The sequence below is a fragment of the Lissotriton vulgaris genome, chromosome 4_1 (assembly GCF_964263255.1).
Source record: "Lissotriton vulgaris chromosome 4_1, aLisVul1.2, whole genome shotgun sequence".
NCBI classification, from domain to species: domain Eukaryota; kingdom Metazoa; phylum Chordata; class Amphibia; order Caudata; family Salamandridae; genus Lissotriton; species Lissotriton vulgaris.
This window is the reverse complement of record NC_141691.1, coordinates 938,868,878-938,892,147: the sequence shown is the minus strand read 5'-3', so window position 1 is coordinate 938,892,147 and position 23,270 is coordinate 938,868,878. Positions and strand designations below refer to the sequence as shown.

The 23,270-nt window shown below is 40.6% G+C and overlaps 1 protein-coding gene across 4 annotated transcripts in view; it reads left to right on the top strand.

Annotated features, from left to right (window-relative positions):
- The window catches only part of VSTM2A (V-set and transmembrane domain containing 2A), a 111,795-nt gene extending 90,255 nt beyond the window's left edge, over positions 1 to 21,540 (top strand). The window contains exon 5 of one of the 4 annotated variants that reach the window (XM_086965213.1): positions 20,132 to 21,540. In XM_086965213.1, coding sequence (XP_086821339.1) covers positions 20,132 to 20,178 — 47 coding nt within the window. In that variant the 3' untranslated portion in view covers positions 20,179 to 21,540. Of the gene's footprint in view, positions 1 to 15,201; positions 15,242 to 20,131 lie in introns of those variants that run through there. The other 3 variants (XM_086965210.1, XM_086965211.1, XM_086965214.1) reach the window with 3 other exon arrangements.
- Positions 21,541 to 23,270: the final 1,730 nt, after the last annotated feature.

Sequence of the window (23,270 nt, the reverse complement as noted above, 5' to 3'; positions counted from 1 at the left end):
ACAGGGTGAAATGTACCCTGTTACATGTTTGATTGTGGGCTATGTGTGTCCCAGTAATGGTTCACGGGGTGATGTGTACCCTGTTACGGGGTGAAGAGTGCTCCAATTTTAGTTCACAGGGCGAGGTGTACCCTGTTACATGTTTGATTGTGGGCTATGTGTGTCCCAGTAATGGTTCACGGAGTGATGTGTACCCTGTTACATGTGTGATGATGGAGAAGATCCAATGTAGTTCATGGGGTGATGTGTACCCTGTTACGTATAGCTTGTGGAGTATTATTTGTCCCAATATTAGTCTGTATTCCGTTGTGTTTCCCTAGGAAGGGGATGGGACTAATTATTTGAGAATTTATGTTAATACTAATTATCTGAGAACGTAATGTACTTTATTTTCTTTTGCAATGTAAATGCTTCATTTTCAGAAAGTATGGTGTACATTGATGTTGATGTGTAAACCGATGTTGATGTTGCTTACTATAATTTCACTTTTGTTATTTCCCTAAAGAAAGGAGATGTGTTATATTTGATCTATGTCTCTTTTCCCTGGCTGGGATTTCCCTGTGGCTCACATGGTGTCCTGCTAGAATGCTTGGTGACATTGTGGAATGTTGGGGGCTTGGCCTGTGTGTTAACTGGCAGTTGGTGGCAGGCAGGCTGAGAGACAGGGGGTCACTCCTGGTGGGGTTTTCATATTTACATCTTAAGAACTTCACCTGCAACTCAACTTGAATAAAGATAACCTATTCATATTCCTGGCTCAAGGATCTTCTGTGTACAGAAAAGTACTTCTCTGGTATATGACCATTGTATGCGTGGTTTTCATCTCTGAAAAATCATTGGGTTTGTATCAGCATTGGTGATAAGTGAAGTCGATGCCATTGAACTGCCACTAGGGTTGCCATACAGTGCCTCAGATGCCAGTCTACTCTGACAGGACTCCAGCCAGTTGATTGGTATACTGTATATTTCTATTACTCATAAATAACCTAATATAGTTGTAAATGTGTCCAATGTCCTGAAGGTGAATTTCAGGCAGTCTAGGGTTTTCAGCCAACTAATCGAAGTAGACTGTGTCTTAGTTTCACGTTTAATTTGTGTGTGTGTGTGTGACTTGCTGTCCCAGTACACTTAGAGTATCAGGCTGTAAATACGTGGCCACTTGCTTCTCAGCTTCATTACACAGATCAATGCCAGCTACAGCCACAAAAAAGACACAAGCGGGCTCTATTCATATGATTAGTCTTCTCAGAGAGGCAGAGAAATGACTAGACACAGAGGGGCATATGTACAAGCCCCTTTCGCCATGGGAACATCACTTTTTTGACGTTCCTGTGGCAATAGGGGCTTTGCCTAATGTACAAGGCAGCGTTAACTCAACCTGGCTTAACTCTGCCTTGTACATGAGGCACTCTTTCACGCTATGTTTATCGTGAAAAGGACGTGCAGTGGGTGTTGCGGTGGGCGTTCTACCGCAACACCCATTGTATTTGAGGCTGCCCACTATATACAAGGGTGGCATACATAGGAGGCAGCGCCAAAATTAAGACCAGGAAAATCATGGTCTTAAGTTGGCAAAATGTGGAGAAATGCATTCTTTCTCCTCTTTTATGCTTTTTCAATGTGTGCTGCCTTGTGCAACACACATGAAAAAGCAAAATGCCATGGTTTGTTTATGTCTAGGAAGGTGTACCTTCCTGTACATAAAAAAACCTTTAAAAAAAATCCATTGTGTAACTTTCATGTGTGCTGTTTGAAGCAGGACACATGAAAGTTACCAAATGGCATTTAAGATTGTTTATGTGCAGGAAGGTTCACCTTCCTACACATAACCAATCCTCCCTTGCGCACAGACACCCTTGCACTCTGGTGCAAGTGTGCCTGCACTGTTGCTAAGTTTTTAAAATTAGAACCATCGCACGGGATAACACAAGGCTCCACCAAATTCTTGTCAATATGGTACAGCAGTGCTTTTCTGAAGTGTTGGAGGGTGTCGTTAAGCCCAGGAGGCTAACGACACGCTCCGCCACTTCATTGTACATATCCCCCTGAGTTTTCAATATGTAGAAAATCAAAACAGCCTGCAGCACACTTCTATGTAGCAAAAAGAAAATGTCCTTCTAGAGAAGAAATTATCAGTACTCTCAAACCTTCAATTATTACTCACAATATACTCAAAAATTATACAAACACCTATGGCGTTCCAGTTTTATTGTGCAATACACGGTAAAACTCTCTAGGGTACTAAAACCGGTGCTTTGTGTGTGCCTGTGTTCTTTTTTCAATTCTCAGCATTCCTTTTATTGTATTTTGGGCACATTTGTTGTTGATTGTGCACTTTATAGATAGTAGAATGTATTTGCTTTTTTAATATATTTTGGTATGTCATTCTGTCTTCTTGACTATGTTTGTCATATGTCGGTGTGTGTGTCTGGTTTTAAGTGACAGCATCCTTTTAATTATTTTTAAATTCATACTAGACCTCGAAAGTTTCACCAAAAGTACATTTTGTAAGACTAGAGAAATTACAAAAGCTACTTATCCTCTTTCAATCAATCAATCAATCAAGCATTTATAGAGCACACTACATACCCGTGAGTGCGAACGGGAGCAGCGAGATGGGCCGGAAGTTCTTAAGGTCTCTAGGGTCTGCCTTGGATTTTTTGAGTAGTGCGTTGATCTTGGCATGTTTCCAGCTCACAAGGAAGGTTGCGGTCTCGAGGGAGAGATTGATGATGTTGCGTAAGTGGGGTGCGATGTTGCTGCTAGCTTTGTTGAAGTAGTGGTGCGGAAATGGGTCTGACGGGGAGCCGTACTGGATTGTGCTGATGGTCTTGATGGTGTCATTGATGCTCCGGAATCAAGCATCCTAGGTTTCTGGCTATCAGCCTTCTTCAGCTAGGATAGCGTGACTCCAGTGGTGTGGAGAGCATGGGACTCACGTCTGAGCATACCCATCCCACTCGGGGTGACAAATGCAAAAACAACAGTTGATGGACAGAATGCAGAACAATGTCATACATTCACCCCAGTACAGAGATCTGGGCCTAAATCCATCGTTTTTTTGCACTCCACACCACCCCAGTTCAGAAATGGCCATATGCAAATCAGCCTTGACCCTGTGCCTCGTGGGAACAGTCCAGCCCGAACTGCTGGAACTTCCGGTCCAGGAAAGACATGGCTTGGCAGTTCGGGCTGGACTGTTCCCATGAGGCACAGGATGACAGAGAGAGAGGCTATCTGCACTTTTTGTTTTCCAGTAGGGAGTGGTCATCAATATAATTTACTTCATCTATCTTCCCTCAATTTTCCAGTTTATGGAGTTCTCTCCTTGGTGGCCATATTACTCTCCAGCTCCCAGCTTTGCATTACAACCTGTCTATTTGCTTTCATCATCCAACAAACTGAGGTCCAGCAAGGCTCCAAGGATGGTGCAATAAGAGTCTCCACCTGCTTACATGCACGGCTGGGAGGAAGTGGGGAACAGAGGTATTGCAACCAAAATGCAATGCACGTAAATAAAAAGGACAACAAAAGGGGGCAATGAGATGAAATCCCACGTAAGTGGAGTTATTTGTACTTGCAAAATTGTGATGGAAAATACAAATAATATTTTATTTAAGAAAAAGATTCCCAGCCATGCAGTAAGTTCTTGTAGGCTTTTAAGTAGGTATTATTGCAAGCTTACAGTATGTGGTACAAAAGAGGGTGGTGATGGACGGAGCATCTGAACCAATCAAACACTCACACGCAGTCAACAGATCTGGGTTTAATCCATCACCTTTCTTTAGCCCACTCTGCCATCCAGTTCAGACATGGCCATATGCAAATCAGTCTGACCCAGTGTGTATGTAGCCTGTACAATCCTGTACAGACTTGAATTAATTTGAATGTCCAGACTATGACTCATGGGGCCTACAGGAAATGTTTTCCTCATATTTTACAGAATGTTGCCAGAAAATAAAAGGCTTTACAAGGTTTTGCTGCTGCATTCCGTTTGGCAAGGCGCAATTTTGTACATAGATTATGAGAGGCCTTTCCTTTCCTGTCCAGACTTAACCACTATATACCAAACTTCTTCCTCGATACACATCAAAAAAATGTTTAAACAATAAAGGAAATTGTTACACGTTTATAAGTTCTTCCAAGCTTATAATAACTAGATGCTGAAATGTATTTTTATTCCGCTTTATCATTTTGAATATTTATATAGCATGACGTCTGCTAGAGCTGCAAAAACAACAATTGATAGACATGCAAGCTTGCAATAATACCTACTTAGAAGCCTACAAGAAATTACTGCACGGCTGGGAATCTTTTTCTTAATTAAAATATTATTTGTATTTTCCATCACAATTTTGCAAGTACAAATAACTCCACTTACGTGGGATTTCATCTCATTGCCGCCTTTCGTTGTCCTTTTTATTTACCTGCATTGCATTTTGGTTGCAATACCTCTGTTCCCCACTTCCTCCCAGCCATGCATGTAAGCAGGTGGAGACTCTTATTGCACCATCCTTGGAGCCTTGCTGGACCTCAGTTTGTTGGATGATGAAAGCAAATTGACAGGTTGTAATGCAAAGCTGGGAGCTGGAGAGAAATGTGGCCACCAAGAAGAGAACTCCATAAACAGGAAAGTTGAGGGAAGATAGATGAAGTAAATTATATTGATGACCACTCCCTATTGGAGAACAAAAAGTGCAGATAGCCTCTCTCTGTCATCCTGCTTGCATCTTCACAGTTTAAAGGCATGTGGACGGAAAGTAGCATGCGATTGTTCCTGCTCCCATTAGTCTTCACCATTGTTCCCTGTAGATTTAAGAGGCCATTACGAGGGGATATGTTTGAAATGTCTCCAAGGATGTTCTGACTGTGAGTCAATCCGTGGAACATTGACTATATTCCCGCACTATGGGTTGGGGCAGCATTCTCCAAAGTCGATCCTGGAGGGCTGGATCCATGCCAGATTTTTAACATATCCACATTTAGATAAATGTAGTGATCTTAAAAATCTGGCATGGATCTCATCCTCCAAGCCCAACACTGGAGAACCTTGGGTTAAGGTGTCAAAGTACAACTCCAGTTAGTGCAGACTCCCGAAGGTTGCAAGTCTCCACCATTTCAACTTCTAGATGATGCTCTGATATACTCCTTCAGATGTCAGCTTTGGCATCTTGTGGAGTATAGCTTTCCTTTGCTGGCCATTGGGCAGGTGAAAGCCCTCCTCTGCCAGCTACTGAAGATTCCTCTCTTCAGAGAGCTCAATAACTTTCTTACATCTTCTGGCTCCAACATAGATATATTTTAGAACCATGCGAAGGAGTTTACCCATCAACTCCTTTTGCAGTAACTACAACAGTTTTCTTCTCTCCTCTTTGATTGAAGAACTGTCAGGAAGAAATATAAAAAGCTAAATGTCATCTGTTTCAAATTCACAGTGTTCATCATCAATTTGATCAAGGAGCCTTCATTGTGTTTATTAGCAGTTAACTCTACATTCCTTTATGATTACTTCAATGGGGGTATTAAGAGACTCTAACATTCACGATCCTAAGAAGGTACCAAAGGCTTCTAACGGGTAACGGGTTCATTCTTCTTCACTCAGTGCAGTTTTTATGGTTAAGAGCAATTGTCACCCCTTCTTCCTGCTCCATCTGCATGTCTTATTTAGATGCATAATCTGAGCTGATTCTTCCAGCAACATGTCTGTCTTTTCTAGAGGTGCAACTGCATCCTGTATGGCCTAAACTATAGCATTTGGCATGGATATGTAATGTTTTCTAATTCTGTGAAGCAGTTCCATCATACTCCAATTTGCTGGAGAATAGCCCCACCAGGGAAAAGGATAAGGTGTCTCATCAATCATCTTCATAGCACTGCTTGCTGGCTAATCCCTTGAAGGCAACAAAGGTCAGCGTTCTCCTTGTCTTCCTCAGTTTTTGCCTCTAGAGTTATATGCACACTCTATCTTGGTAATTGTGTGATAACACCTGCTTCACCTGTGTAGGATGCCCTATAGATACCCTGCTCAGTCTTTACTTTTTCTATAGTGTCTCCCTCTAGCCACATGATTATCATGCCCTACCACCTCATTTAGCTGAAGAGTGCCGAGCAGCTCCACAATGGCCCTATCAACATTCTGCCACAATAGCATCACTGTGCACCCTCCTTTCTTCTTCCCTAATATTAACGTTACCTGAGATGCTGCAAGTCCTTCTGCCTCTTTCTTCCAGTCCTTGGTACCGTTATGAGAATTAATCAATTAAAGTGTCCCCACGCAACCACTCAGGTGTACGTTTGGGTTCCTGCGAATACCTTCTTTTACCTCAACCAGCCTGGTGCATCACTTTTATTCTTGCTTTGTGTGGTCCCTCACAGTGCCTCTCAGTCACTTTCCACAATGGGAGCTCTGCAAATTGAAATCCGGCCCTTTTGTAATCTTGGCCACATCACAGCTTTGAATCAATTAAAGCTTTTGATGACTGAGGTTATTTAGCTGACCAATGGTGGAACTGCCTTTTGTGTCAATAGAAATCGGTGTCTACCAGTGAGTTAGGGCTTCTCTTGGGCTTTCCGTCTTCCCCAGATAAAATATTCAACAGCTATCAATTTGAGGCAATATTCACACCTCTCCTATTATCTAAATGGTTTATTAGTAATAGGTTTAGGTCATGCCATATAAAATATAACTTTGCTTTGGATTTTATAAAAAAATAACTTCTGAAGTATTGCTTTACACTGTCTGTGCTCAATTAATATTCTCTTTAATTGCATCAACAGCCAGTCAATTGGTGTTTCACTAAGATATAATAATCCTTGTACATAGACTTGCCATACAGAAACACTGATGCAAGATACGTGTGGGAAATAGAACTCTGACTGATACGTTGGAAGCTTTATCTAAGAAATGAAACAAAACTGCATGAAATCCTACAAATAGGAAATATAAGTCCATCCAAAGAAAGACATCTTGTGTTGAAAAATCTAAAATAAAATGCACTAAGTGATATTTTGTGTGATGTAATGCAAACCTAATGCTTATGGACATTTTTGGTAAAAAAAAATAGGGGCAAATGTATCAATCTTTCAAGCAGAGCAACACAGCAAGATACCTTGCTGTACTGTGCTACGTGAAAGGGCATGAGTGTGCCATATTTAACATTATACAACACAATCCTGTCCTTTCGTAACTCCAGAACAATTTTGGCTGCCTAGCTCCAATGCAGGCATCCATGCTTCAGGCACACCTTCCTGCCCAAAACAATCCTTAAAGGAATGTTTCCCTGTCTATGAGTGTTCCAGAGGAAAGAACAGATATAAATAAAGACATTTCTCCTTGTTACATCTCACCTGGGGAGGCATAGCATTTTGATGCATTCCCAGGTCTACGTATAATGGTGAATATGTGAAAATATCCATAGGGGATGCATGGGAATGCCTACACTGCACCCATGGAGTCGCTCCCTGTTGCAGAGTAATGCACACCAACGATTTGGCTTGCCATGCATTACTCTAAATGTATCAAGCCATGCAAGGCCACACATGGTTGCCATGCATGGCTTGATAAATCTCACTTAGGATTTACAATGCCCTTGCTCCCCTTTGTGTTTTGCAAGGGCGATGCAAAACCTTGATAAGACTATTTTAAAGCTGGGAGATATGCTTGCAGGGCAGGTTATAATCCAATATTATCTAAACTAATGCCCACACAAAACATTAGAAAAATTCAAGTTTAAAATGTGCATATTTTAGCTGAGTGACACTGTTAATATGCTTTCACAATGGCCAATTTATTTAGGTTTTCACTGCATACATGTGCTGTGAACTGAAGGTAATGATTTTTAATTCTCGCATTCCAGGTCCGTCCTACAATGTTGACAAATAGGTACCATTACCTTGGGTATTCATACCACACATGAACTGTACTGCTTGGAAATGAAGCCATTCATTACAAATAAATATTTTTATTTATTTAGTTTTTTGTTGCTTTTACATGTTCTAATGCAGGGTTGGCCCCCACCTAGGCACCGGTAACGCCTCAGCATGAAAAATTATAGACCTTTGTCAAGGTCCACATCCCTGGTCGACACCTAACGCTTGCCTCACCCTCCTACACTGGAATACACCAATATGTCCACACAAATGGCTCCTCCTCTCAAATAGATTATCTCCTCATGCCATTAGCAGACACCCCTACCATAGTGGAATCCTGTGTGTCTGCCACCGGCATTGACCGACCACACCCTGGTACTTCTCCCTCTCAACTTGTCCATACACAGACAACCTGGACAGTGGAGACTGAGTGCCTGGTGGCTCCAAGACCCTACATTTGAGAACTTTCTCTGACAACACATCTCAGACTACTTCACTATCAACAAAGACACAGTAGGGTCTCCTTTAATACTAGGGAAGGACCTAAACGTGACCCTTAAAGGGGAAGATAATATCCCACCAAACCACAGCCAGGGACATTCACAGAATCTTCGAGTGAGCACATACTTCATCTCCTAGAGATGAAGAAGCAGGCCCTGAGGCAGATATTGCTTGACATGGCGACCCTTGGACACTTTTCAACACTGTATAAGCTTTATGAATTGCAGGATAAGGCTTGGAAATACTGGCTTGTGAACAGGGAACAAGTAGCCTGGCTGGTTCCACGCCTGACCACAGAGATGGGCTTAACAGTTACTACCTCCCGACACATAGCTCAGGAATGCTCAGCCTACTACACACACCTCTATAGGGAATGCGAGGTGATCATGGCCAAGTGGGGCAAACCGATCATAAAAGACCTGATTGTCCCCCAACTCTCAGATGCAGACAGACAGGAACTGGATGAACCATTGACTACCAAAGAAATAGTGGAGGCCATTCAGGAGCTTTCAGATGGGGAAATTCCTGGCCCTAATGGTTTCCCACTGACAATGTGCAAAAAGGCATGCATCACAATTGTTTCCACCACTGTTGGACATGTGCAATGATGCTTAGAGATCAGGGAGCTCCCACACGACTTAAGGAGAGCCACAATCTTGGTTATCAGGAAACCACAAAAGTCTCCTGATCAATGTGACTCGTACAATCTAATCTCTGTTATCAAATTGGAGACTAAGATTCAGGCAACGGTATTAGTCAACAGCCTTGTAAAGATGATTCAAAGAGTTTTGCACCCACACCAGAATTTCTTTATGCCAGGACATAGCACCAGTCATTGTCTCCGCTGCCTGAATAATGAAATTGCCTTTTCTACTCACTCTACAGAGTGTAGGGCCATTATACCAATTGATTTTGAAAAAGCATTCGACTTTGTCACTTAGCAATTTGTGTTCCACTTAATTGAGTGTATGAACTTTGGTCCAGTCTTTTGCCGCTCTGTCCAAATATTATATGGAAAACCGTGGGCAAGGGTCTGAGAGAACAGAGAACTCTCTCCTATCTTTAAGATTGTCACCATTCCTATTCACCCTCATCATGGAGCCACTGGCTGAGTGGATCTGATGAGATGCTCAGTTCAGCTGATTCTACTGGCTTGATTGACATGAGGACATAGTGTCACTGTATGCAGATGATTACCTTCTCTATTAGTGACCTCAAAACCTCTCTCCCCAGTTATCTATATTCAAAATATATGCTGATGCTCCGGCCTCACCATAAACTGACACAAATCCACACACATTTTCTTAACCAACCCTCAACAAGACATTAGGGCTGCCGTTCCAATACAATGGGTGACCCAGCTCTTCAAATACCTAGGTATGTGCATTGTCCCCACTCAACAACAGGCTTGGAATCTTAACATCTCTCCTTTATTAAATTGGGAATGGAAGGACTTGGACCACTGGGATTAGCTCCCACTAAATATAGCGGGCAGGGGAGTCATACTTAATATGATGGCGCTTCCCAGACTCCTCTATATGCTACAGAACATCCCACACTACATCCCGCCCACCTGTTTATGCAGTCTGCAGGTGGACACAGTGAAAGTCCAATGGGCAAGAGGCCATTTTCACATCGCTAACCGCAAATGTGTTCTGAACCCATATGAAGAAGGTTTGGTGATCACGGCTATACAGTTATGTTACCGGGCCTGCCACCTGGTCCCCGTAAAGGTTAGCTTTTTGCAAGACGAGATGACCCCTCCATAGCAGTAAAAATCGGCGCTCTTGAACATCATGGTGTATTCAATCTCGTATACAGCTCCAAAACACCCACAACTTTCCACTTGCGAGGTAAACATCTCTGACATGTTTTTGTCAGCCACTACAATGGATCAGGTGTCATGGTGTCCTGACAGCAGAAACACAGCTGTTGTTGGAGAGTTGGCTGAAGCACACAGTTGCACTCGAGAGCTTCCGTACGTGGAAAACTATTGGTAAGTCTGGAAGGTCAGCTCAATGTAAGCATTTCACCAACTTACTAACTCATAATCAATGCACAAGACACTACTTTTTCAATATTTACAATAGTGCCATGCACTTGAGGCTTCCCTAGACACCCAGCACATACTGCCTTAACAAAATCCCCCTTCAGGCACATGTCATGGAGTCTTAAATGGGTAAAAAAGGCATTCCACATTATTTCATACCTTAATGAAAAATACCCTGATCCGATGGTGACACTACGTGATAAATGGGAATGAGATGTGGGTCCCCTAAAGGAGGAGGCATGTATGTGGCCAAGATGGCTGCCAGGGCTTTGGCGATACCTGCTAAGCTGCAGCTAATTCAACACCATTGACAGCCGGTGCAGGTAAGAGTGGTGAGGCGGGGGTAGTCAACAGATGACGAAGGAAAAAAAAAATGAAAAAAAGAAAACCACTTACCTTGCACTTGCCGCATCTCCAACTCAGACATTATCTTGTTGTGTTTGCTATGCGCACCCTAAGTGGCCAAGGGTATGCACACAAGTGGGTCCCTTTGCTCGCTGAGCCACTGGACTCAAGCTAACCTGGCTGATGAGGGGTGTATCCCTGAAACCTATCCCAGGATGCTTGTTTCCGGTCCAGACAAGGACCTGGCAGTTCAGGCTAGACTGTTTCCATGAGGTGAAGTGTCAAGACTGATTTGCATATGGCTGGATCCAAACTGGGGTGACATACTGATCCAAAGAATGATGGTTTAAACTCAGATCTGTGACTGGGGGTGAGTGGTTAAAAGTTTAAGCACTCTGTTCATCACCTTGTGTTTGCCCGGGTGAAAAAGAAAGCCAGGAAGTGGTAGAGAACTTATAACTCTGGACTCATGTGCTGCTGCACCTGCTGCACTAATGAGCTGAACCCCTGTTTTCTTGTCACACTTTTCCCTCAAGAGCAGTGACAATTGTGTTTCAAAAGTTTTGACTCAGCCTTCCTTGGAGATTATTTTGTGGAGAAATGCATATCACCATCCTAGCCCTTTATCTGCACTTACAGTCCTGGGGCAATCAAAACATATTTAAGACCGTCCATGTTGATAGAAAAAAAGTAGTTTGATGCAAAGTAATACACAGCAGATCCAGGTGAGTGCATAAAGAATGTTACTAATGTGTTTCTAGTGCTCATGGTATTTGCTACGGATGCACTCTTGCCCCTTTTGCCCGTTGGATTACTGTCACAAAAGTACATTGCAATAAGATGACATGTTGATAAAATGTCTGAACAATATTTTGGGGGAAATAGCTACAAAATTAATGGTATTGTTCTAGCCAGGCAACAAAAGTAATACACTACAGTAGTTTAGCTCGTGACACTTCCTAACTCTGAATTTAACTTCCACTGAATTTCCACGTGATCTAAAAAAATCAGCAGCATACAAAAATAACTTCTAATGGATTGATCAGCAGTGAGTCAAATTTAACTTGCAGATTTAGAGTAAGCTTTTCACATCTTTGTAAGTAAAACTAACACATCAGTGTTGTGTAGAAAGCTTAAAAGTGTGATATCATGTCGAATTAGAGCACATTTGCATAAATAGTCATTGGAGATTAATTAACTAGTCACTGTCTCCAGTTAAGTTTGTCATAATATTTTGCATTAGTAAACCTTGTAATATCAATAACTAGATATTGTCACCAATTATTTTTGTGCATCCAGTATGAAAGATGAAGGACAATTAGTGAGTCAGTTAAGATAAATTGGAAAACATCACACAGGTTGCATTTGTTATTACAGTTGAGAGACACATAGTCAGACAATTTGCTGATGTTCAATGGACCCCAATGCACATTCAAGCATTTGTAACTAAAGTCTGAGGGTCTCATCACCTTTTTGACGTTCCTGTGGTGCAACGTGCCTTGGCACATTTACAAGGCCACATAAAGCCACTTTAATTGACTTTTTGTAGGCTTGTAAATATGTGCCCCTTTCATGCAGAACACTGCATGAAAGGGGCGTTCCATGGATGTTGCTGTGGGTGTTCAAGCACAACACCCATGGATTCTGAAGTATTCCCAGATTTACGAGAAATCATAAACAGGGAATGCATCAGAATCAAACCCACCCCAGGGTTGCTACACAATGAGGAGAAATGTATGTTTTTCTCCTTGTTATTTCCTTTTTCTATGCAGCACACATATAAAGAGGAAATCGTCAGAATTTATTGATTTTATGTAGGAAAGTGTTCATTCCTGCACTAAATCAATCAGCCCCGCAACGCAAGCACCCTTGCACCATGGTGCAAGAATGCCTGCATTGGCACATGGTAGCCCATTGTGCCCACTGTGCACCAGCGCAGGGGGAAAGAACAGGAAGGCACTGTATCTCATAGATCCGGCTAATTCCTGCACTTTTAGGTAGCGCTGCAAGATTACTTGTGGAGCTGCCCTACATCAAAACCTGATAAATGAGGCCCTGAAGGTCAAATGCCCTTTTGCTCCATATCGTAGCCAAATTAAAATGAAAGTGATATGAGAAAATCACAGAACATCACTGTTTGCTGCTACACACATCCCTTAAAATGACTTGGCATAGGGAATCAACTCTACTAATAGTGATGAGGACTCTTTCAACTGATTTTACTTCATTGCAGAAACTGAACTCTTTGCGCCCTGATTTTAGTTAAATAAGTATTTTTAATAGAATAATAGAGTATCTGAAAAGTGTTATGGCATAAGCCACATATGCAAAATATAATACAGTTTTATTACCATTATTGAGGTATAGGAGGGGCGTAATGACCTCCTCCTCTTGTGAGTCTCAAGATTGATATTAAGTTGCAAATAACTGCAAAGGGAGGGAATAGGAGACAGACACAGAGAGAGGTTGCCATTTAATGTGGTCCAATATTGCTAAGTTGACATTGTAGTTCAGCTAATGATAGGCACTGAAGTTAAAATGTTGACCTTTTATGAAGAACTTGCTATTTAAAAATGCAATGTGCGAGAGCTTGAAAATGGATACAACGTTATTGCTGTAGCCTTTACAAAATACTTATGTATTTTCACTTGACCTTTTTTCCCGTATAACTTAGATAACCATAGCCACATAATTCAGATAACCCTGCTACAAAATTTGACTGGGCCTGTGAATTTTATATCTGCAGAGTGTTCTGAGAGCTATCATTATGTCAAAGCCCACATTTCACAAGTAAATGAGAAATATATTCCCCCTATTTCATGGCTTCCTCTGAAACATGGGCCACTGCATTTTTGTGTATATATGTATATATATATATATATATATATATATATATATATATATATATATATATATATATATATATATATATATATATATATATATCCCAGTGTCAGAGCCTGGGGGAGCAGTCAATTTTGCAGGGGCTGGGGTAGCCCCCTCCCCCAGCCTCTGTAAGGCCTTAGGGATCAAATTTCCTGTCACTTACAGTAACTTAAAGGGGAGGGGATGCACGTCATCCTCCTGAGCCTTCCTGAAGCCCAGGAACACCATCCTACGTAGCCAATTCTAAATTAAAGAGAGGGGACAGGAAGCTCCCCTCTCCGCACCTAGAAAGGCCTCAGGACACCATCCACCAATTGTCCTGAGGAGCCCATCCCCGGGGCACTGTTTCCCTGCTGAAAAGAGCACGCTCAAGGACAAAAATGTGTGCTCTCACCTGGAGGGAGCGAAACAAATGCTCTGGCCTGGTGGGATCAATCTTGTAGGCATGGAAACAGAGACTGCTCTTGGCAGGCAAGAGCAGATAAAAACCTGCTCCCACCAGGTGGAGGTAAAGCCAGCTCGTGCTGCAGCCAGGATTGGTGCATGCAGGGGAGTCTATTGAGCTGTGGGGTCCTCCTCCAAAGGGGACCCTGAGAAACCCAGCCATGGAGCTAAAATGTCTTTTTATGCGTAGAAGGGCCATGCATCAACCCCTCCCTGAGCCGTTAATGGCCTCGGGGACTCCATCCTTTGGAACTGGCTCATATACTATGTCCTAAGGAGCCCATCCCAGGACATAGCAGATTTCCTAACAGCAACAGTGCAGGCATAAAAACCAGAGTTACTCCTGTTTGGCAGGAGTATTTTCAAATCTCATAGCAAGCAGGAGCAAACACCAAGTCTGCTTCCAGTGGGGGGAAGGTTTTAAAATGCTCCAACCTGCTGTAGCGGGCTTTTGATCTGTTGCCCTACCCACTGTGAAGCGGGCAGGGAAAATACCAAAATATTGCTCCTGCCTGGAGGGAGTAGTATTAGGTGCTGCTCCCTGCGGGTGGGACAATGCCAGCTCCTGCTGTATGTGAGGTCATAGGACACATATGAGTGAGCAGTGCATGGTGGGGCTCAAGTTATAGTTTTGCTGCTAAGTATAGCTTGTGAATTTCTGTGTTTTTAGTTCAAAACGTTAATGTTGTTACGACAAATTCACCTAACTTAGAACATTACTTAAGCCTTCTTCTATAAAGGGATTGATATGGTTTAAATACTATAACAATATTTGAAGCACATGAAAATTATGGTGTAACTTTTTTTGAGCAATTGATATTGCACACTTATACAAATTAACACATAGTGGTGTTCTTAAACTCCTTATTTAATTATATTAATGACATACCTGTGAAATAATTTAATAGGTGCAGAGAAATTATTTTGTACTCCTGAATGAAAGATTTCAACCTGTGGTGTATGCTTTAAAATTCATACGATGCAGCAATGGCTATCAAGGTTCTAGTGTCTTTGCTATTTTGGTTTAGCATTTATCACCAGGATCTATCAATAAATTAACGCAACCATAATACAACAATGATGTTATGTTTCTTCTGTATAAATAGATAATGGGTATGACTGAAGAACCAATATTTCTACGATGCTTGCATCTGCTTTGTGTCATTTCTAGTAAAGTTATCCCCAAATTAGGTAAGACTTTTTTATTTTTTTATTTATTACATTTATATCACATTTATTGTTTTCTATCTATCAGGTGCACATAAGGCTTTTTAAGCATGACTCCAGCACCACAAGATGCATGGATGCATCTTTGCCCCTGGCCAAAAATCTGGTTCCCACCACGCAGTGCCTTATAAAACTCTCCCTAAAAGAAGGGCACGTACCATTAGAGTGGAAAATCTCCCAGGTCAGGCCGATTCGCAAAAACACCAAACTTCCATGGACAGAACTCTCTAATCTACGCCCTATCTCACTCCTACCATTTACCAGCAAGCTCTTGGAAAAACATGTAAACTCCCATCTCTCCAATTTTGTGGAACAAACTGGATGTTTAGACCCTTCCCAGTCCGGTTTCAGGCCCAAATTCATCACCGAATCAGCATTACTAGCTGTCACAGACAACATCATGAGGACCCTAGATAATGGCCTTTCTATGATTCTGGTGCTGTTGGACCTGTCCGCAGCGTTCGATACAGTCTCCCACAACATCATGATTAAAAGACTGGAAGAGATCGGATTAAGAGAAACCAATGGATGAAGAGCTTCCTATCTGACCAATCTCAGGTTGTTAATCTAGGACCACATCAATCGGCTCCCACAAAACTGACCAAGGGAGTACCCCAGGGCTCCTGTCTGAGCCCTACATTATTTAATATCTACGTTGCTCCATTGGCCAACCTCCTGAGATCACATGGGTTTATCCCCATATCATATGCGGATGATACCCAATTACTCTTCCCATTCAACAAACTCACACCAGAAGTTCGGGCGGCCTTCTCCAATGGAATGAGAGGTATTTCACACTGGATGATGTATAATTTCCTCCAGTGTAATGTAGGAAAGACAGAAATTTTGCTCTTCGGAGAGGCACCCCTCTTGGGATACCAGACTGGTGGCCAACAGATTTAGGCCCCCTTCCTGTGCCCAAAACAGTGGTAAAAAGTTTGGAGATACGGCTAGATCAGGCACTTACATTGAAGAGGCATACAGCTCAAACTGCGAGCTCTTGTTTCCATGTTATGGGCCTATTACTCCTTACGTTCCCTCAACTCCCTGATTCCTCCCGTAGAACCCTCGTGTAGGCACTTATATTGAGTCGCCTTGACTATTGTAACGGCCTGCTTGTCTCTACCAACGAAGCTTCACTGGCCAGATTACAGGTGGTTCAGAACTCGGCAACGCAATTGGTTCTTAACGCTCCCCCAAGAACCCCCTCTCGCCCTCTTTTGATTAAACTACACTGGCTTCCCATCCGCCAAAGGGTCAAATTCAAAATCTGCTGCATCATCCATAAGGCATTGTATGACTCAGGCCCTTCTTATCTTTCTGAGAAATTGAAGCCTTATGTTCCTCTGAGATCTCTTTGCTCGAGCACTTAACATATGCTGATGGTACAACGGGTTAAAAGAGCAAGACTAGGAGGAAAGGCCCTCTCACACCGTGGACCTTGCTACTGGAACGAGCTGCCCCTACCTTTGAGACAATGCACAGACCACTAACAGTTCAGGAAGGTGCTTAAAACTGCTCTTTTCAATACTTGTTAGCTTGCCTAGCCCTTACATCTACCACATGTCCCGCCTAAGCGCAGAGATACCCCTTTGCGGGTCGATTTTAGCGCTACACAAGCATATAAATAAATAAATAAATAAAATAGTACAATTGCATGATTCTGCAATTCAAAGCAGACTCTGAAGAACAAATTAGGCAACATTCATGTTCAAAAAGAGAATTTATGTCATAATTATGCACATCCAAATCTACACTGCACTTCCGGTACTCAGTGCAAGTGAAAATACCGTATAGGGTTTGAGATAGCACCCGGTACTCTTGTTATTCAGTACCAATTGCCTGTCAAACTGCAGCTTGCAAAATGTAAATTTTTATCTTCCAGTTGTGAAAAGTAACTGTTTTAATCCATGTTGTACAGACAGGATATCTCTTTGTTGTCTACACTAATAATTTAAGCCATCTTCATGAAGGTGACTAGTTCCAGCAGGTCACTGTTCTAGCTTCATTTACTTGGCAGTAGTCCATTTCTCAAAGTGAGGCGTGTTGTCTAATTTGTTAGTATTGATTAGAGTATTTGGTCTTTAAAAATGCAATGTGTGCAAAATTCACAAAAGTAAAAAGCTGGAAATCTACTATTCATTGACTTAAAACTAAAATTTGTTGAGACTCCTAACTTGATGAAGATTCACATAAATCCACTGTAGTGTGGATGGAAATCAAGAAAACATATAGATCTGTATGTATACTTTTCCACTGCTAAAATAACTCCTGTGCAATATCTGTGTGTATAAGTCAGTAGATTTGTACATTAGCATTCAGCTCTTCGAAGGAATATTTTATTAATTTGAAACTATTTTTTCTGTGAAGAGCCATGTTCCCTTGCATATTTTTGACATTTTTCATTACCCCCTCTCCATTATTAGAACACACATGTTCCTGACGTTTGCAGAAATACTTTACGCTTACATATAATTGCTACGACCAAAAGCACCATAAAAAATGTTTGTTAAAACCCCAAAACATTTCAGTTTTCTGGGAGTCCAGTAAACTTTTCATGGCTGTCCCTGTCTCCTGAGTGTTCCTGGTCTGACCTTAACGTTGACCATAATGCTATGCCTATCTTATAAGCCAGAGGACTTTCCATAGCATTAAGCTCAATCTTTAAGTATGAATTTCCGTTGATCCTGGTTTGAGACTCTGGATCTGAGAGTGGATGAAACTTTATTCAAGTTCAGCTTAGATGTGCAAAACCTTTGTGATATAGATACCCCTTTGTACACCTGCAGGATAATTTTAGTATTTGCCACTAAATTCCTCTTTTGCTTGATTCCAGGCTGGCAATTGCAATTGACAACTGATGCAGGTGTACATTCTTGTTGAGAACATATCATGTTTTCATGTGGGAGGCTTTTCCAAAAGATGCTTTCATGCAACTACTGAGCATTAGAAATATTTTGACAGATTCAAAATACATATTTAAATATAAAATTTGATGATGTTTTATATATCATCAACCTACCTCTTGTTCAGTACTCTCAGATATGATCTATGGGGAGGCGAGTATAGACTGAGGTTTTAATTCAAGGTGACAAAACAAGGTATGAGTTTCCTTCTACTGCGACAAGGGGCCCATCTACCACAAAGGACATAATTGCTTGTGTTCTAAACTAATTAATCAAGACTGATTTCCAAATCTTTATGGTGTGGTCCCTTGGCACTGATACATTGCGCTAGTGGTGGGTAGTTTTGCACTGGTTCTGGCCAATTCTTTTCAGGATGCCTGTCCATTTTTTAATGACTTTTAAATCAGAGAGACTGCGTAAACAACATTTTCTTTTTTTTATTTCAAAGGGATTTTATTAATTTTCAGAGAACAAGCAGTGTACAAAAAGAAAAAAGAAAAGATACAGATTAGCTTCTAGTTGGTGATATGACACAGCAATATTGAAGCGCAGAATGATGAAGTCAAATTGCAAATCGATAAACACATGATAATATTACAAAATGATAGTAATACAAAGCAATACAAAACAAAACAATAGTTGGCCTGAAGATATGTATATCGGTTGAAATTTCGACATTATATTTGAAAATAAATAGAGGTAGAGCTGAGTTTCACATGTACGCATTACTTTCCCATGTGTGATTAAAATTAAGCATTAGTTTATCGTGACACAAAAGTGGAAGTAGGAAAAAAAATCCACCGACTGTATTAGAGAGTGTAATGGAAATAGTGCTAAGGGGACTATCTAAGATAGAGTGTATCTATGATCCTGTCAAGGTGGTTTGTTTGAGGCGAATTAAATATTGTCTGCACCTATAATAAGTATGATCCAATTAATTCAATATTTGAATGAGGCTTTGTGTGTGTTTTTCCAGTTGTTTCTTAAACAACATTTTTAATGACAGACTAGTGCAAAAGACATTTTATACCAATCAGCCTCATGCAATGTCTACTTATGGTTGGTGACAAATTGCCGCCACTCAGCAAAAACTGTCCATCTCTGCTGAATATTAGGTAGTCCAACCACTTTTTTATTAACAGAAATTTTCTATATTATAGCAGAGCTCTCAAAGAAGTAATGCACTGTATAAGGTAGAGATGACGATGAAATTTCTAATGACACCAAATATTATATGTGTCCATATATTGTTGTTATAGACAGCAATAGATGACATGCTTGTTTTTCACTGAAAATATAGATGTATGAAAAACTTACTGGATATTATGCCCGTGCCAAAGTGAATATATGAGGTAAGCACATCTTCAAATTAACGTTTAATAATTGGTGTAAAATAGCGCTGTACAAGACTGTTGCGTATGTACTATTTCAAACAGCTGCATTTTATTCGCCTTTCATTTTTAATGTTTTAAATGGAGAAGAACTATGGTCGCCATGTACCTCAAAACAATATATCCAGCAGGGGGTATCTACCAGCACCAAAGCTATATGTATTAAAGGCATGCAATAATTAGATTTCTGATATAAAAAAAATAAACAATGTTATGGAAATTTCACTTTAGTGTCCATCAGGTTAATAATGATGCTAACCTGTTATTACATGCGGGTTATTTAGAATTAGTAGAATGTCAGGCATTCATATTGTTTGCAAACTGGAGTGAAAAAGTATCAGTGAAGATTACCACATTTTTTTTAAAGTTTGAGATGGGTGATATAGTAAAAAAAAAGTACAAATATTTTTTTCTGCTTGGTAAAATGGCAATTTGGAATTACATTTTAATGGACAGATAGCAATAAAACCCTTGTGGGGACTGAAATGCTTTGTATGTGTTGTCGTTTGCAGTGCATGCCAAGAAAATCATGGGCAACAGAGCCAAGCTGGCCAACTAATTAAATATATAATTGTATGTGTTTGAATCAACCTTATAAGGAGACTTGGAAATCTGCAAGATGAGCGAATATCTTATAACTTCTTCCGCAGGTGCGAGGATAGCTACAAGCCATGGACTTTCTGTCCTGCTTCTTGTGTGTGGCTTTGTGACGGGTGCTTTGCTTTAATCTAAAGTGCTGACTTTTTCCACTATCACTTTCTCTTCTTAAAGCAAAGGGCAAATCGCCTGTAAAACCCAAGGAGTGGACAACAAAGTTGACCCTAACATCCAACCAACACCCTGCACCCAATGTACTCTAAATCGCCACACCAGGAGCACCCTCTTTTTGAAGTACAAAAGGGAGATGCCACATGTTCTCTCAAAGTCATTGCCCTTCAGATTCCACTGATCTTTCTATTCAAGGAGACTGGCGTGACCTTCTAGGATCTCTTTGTTACAGCAGGATCTGTTTGATTTTCTGTCTTCAAGTAGATCCATCGTACATTGTGTATCCCTCAGGGATTGGCCTGCATGTCATTCACTTTCTCGGACTTCAACGTGGAACTACTGTCCTTTTCTTCAAAAAGGTGGAAAAAACACATCACAGTGCAGTGGTGGCAACCTAAGGCCAACACACAAGAAGCGAAACAAACTTGCAAATCCCAACCAAATGCTAATACCAACCAAACATCAATTTACTTTTGAAAAAAAATATGGCAACACTTCAAAACAACAGCAGGATGACACGCCAATAGTTTATTTAAGGAAAAAAAGCAAAGAAGTTCCTGTCCCTCTGATTATATTTTTTTAATATATTTCCTTGTTACGGCTCGGTTCATGTCTTGTCCAACGCTGGCATAAGCTGATTTAGGCTGATCCCTGTTCAATGTATGGACACTTATAAATACATCTTTTTTGTGTGTTCTATATTTCACGTGTTTTACCTAATTTTGCAACTCCTGTATATGCAAAAATCACTTTAAAATTATGTAAATTGCTTATATGTGATATACCCTCTGAGTAGGCATACTATGGTCCTCATGCAAGACAATTTCTATCTTACAGTATATGTGCTGTGTCACCAACAACAATTTTTTGTTTATTTTCCTTAGAACGTTACTTTTTAATTTGTGATTTAATATTGTGCACATTTATTTGTAAAACACAGGTTTCATCCTAATGGTTTGACTGCTATGAATTGCATTGCAATACAGCCTTCTGTTTCTTCTGTAGGATGCTCATTAAACTTTGGTATGGTCTCTGAATAATATATTAATCTGTGTGTTTGCAGAGTGCTGGGGTTTTATTTATTCATACCACGTGAAGGCTCCTTGTTTTTTCATGCTGAAATTATTCTACAACAAAAAAAACGAACTTATTTTTGTCCTGTAGAATACCAGAGGAACAATAAAAGAGAAATCAAAGCATCTGCTATTGGATACTCTACACCCTCCGTGCTACTGAGTTACGAGTGCCTGTATTTCCAGCTTACAAGTGTCCATAAAAATGTATATTCGTATTTTCTTGAATTGTAAATTGTTTACATATACTATTTTTGCTGTTGGTTGCCATAAAACAAATGATCATAGGTGAGTATTCCGAAACCAAACATTGCACTGGATGTTGGGACAGTATTAGCAAGAACTACATAAAGAAATTCTTTCAGGCACCCAATTTCTTAGTTACTATTAGAAATGACAATGTTGCAAGTTATTATGAATCTATAATTCATAGATAAGGGGATAAAGTATTGTTCATGGAAGATAAGCAGGATCTTTACTCTTGTGACCATCCCAAGTTGCGCAAGGACAGCGAACAGAATCTCAAAAAATACTTTTCCTATCAGAGACTACATCCAAAAGATGATTAGAAGAACATTCCTGGCCTATTTTTGGATTGATGTTTGACAACAATTGTGTCTGCTTTTAGTGCAGCATGTTTTCCGTACATTGTTCAAATGGCATATTTCGTCAGAGCCGGGCTCTAATTTCCCAAAGTTCAGAGTTTTAGGGTTTAAAGAAACTGCAATTCACTTATCCTTTATGGATTCTATTCTATTGTGGCTTGGATCCCAAATCCCAAACGGGTAACTGAAATAATTAAGGCTTCAAGGATATATTTTCAGGAGTTATATCTGAACACCACAAAAATGCTTTTGATGAAAAGGCACAGTACATCGTACTGCATGATTGCTGACTAAGTCCTGGGAATTTAAAGTGTGATGCAATTTTTCAATTTTTTAATGTATTTTATTTGACGTTTCTATAAAGAACAAACCTTGATAAAGGGCGATTGAATGATGAAAAAATCGAACTACAACAATCAAATTACATCAGTAAGAAAATTAACATAGTAGTGCAATATTGCCAAATGTTTAGGGGAAATACTTTTCAAACAAATATTATCTGCTTATTTGTGAAGGTTATAAGCATTAGAGAAAAATAGGAGTATCAGAGAATTTCAAAACCTAGGAGGAGTAATCAAAAGTATTGCTCAAAGTGTGGGATTTCCTGGTGAATCTCTCTACGAACTTACTGTGTGTACTACATTTACCTCCAAGGTGTTGTAGCTACCCAAGAAATTATATTTGACGTAACATTTAGTACTTGTTTGTAACAAAGGCAACCATACATTTGAATGGGGTTTCAATAGGAAAGCTGTGTAAAATTAAATATGTGTGGACTTCTCAAAGATAGAAGTGAGCCTAAGAGCAGAATGCAGCACAGATCTGAGTGGAAGAAACCATATTTGAGAATACCTGTCAATAATGCATTGCATTTACCAATGTTAGACAACACAAAAGAATGGGCACCAATCCTGAATGAATGAGGCCCTAAATTGTCTTTGCAATATAACCTCCCATCATTAGGTTGGAATAAAGGAAAAAACCTCAGGGCCTCGTTGTTGGGAACTTGACATAGGGCAGCGACACAAGTCTTCTAGACAGCACTGCCTTGTGCCAATGTGAAAGAGCAGGAAGGCACTGCATTTCTGAATTACGGTGCATTTGTCCTTTTCCCCTGTGCTGGCGCACAATTTGCTGCCTAGCACCAACGCAGGCATCCTTGCACCATGATGAGTGGGTGTCTGTGTTACATGCAGGATTGTTTT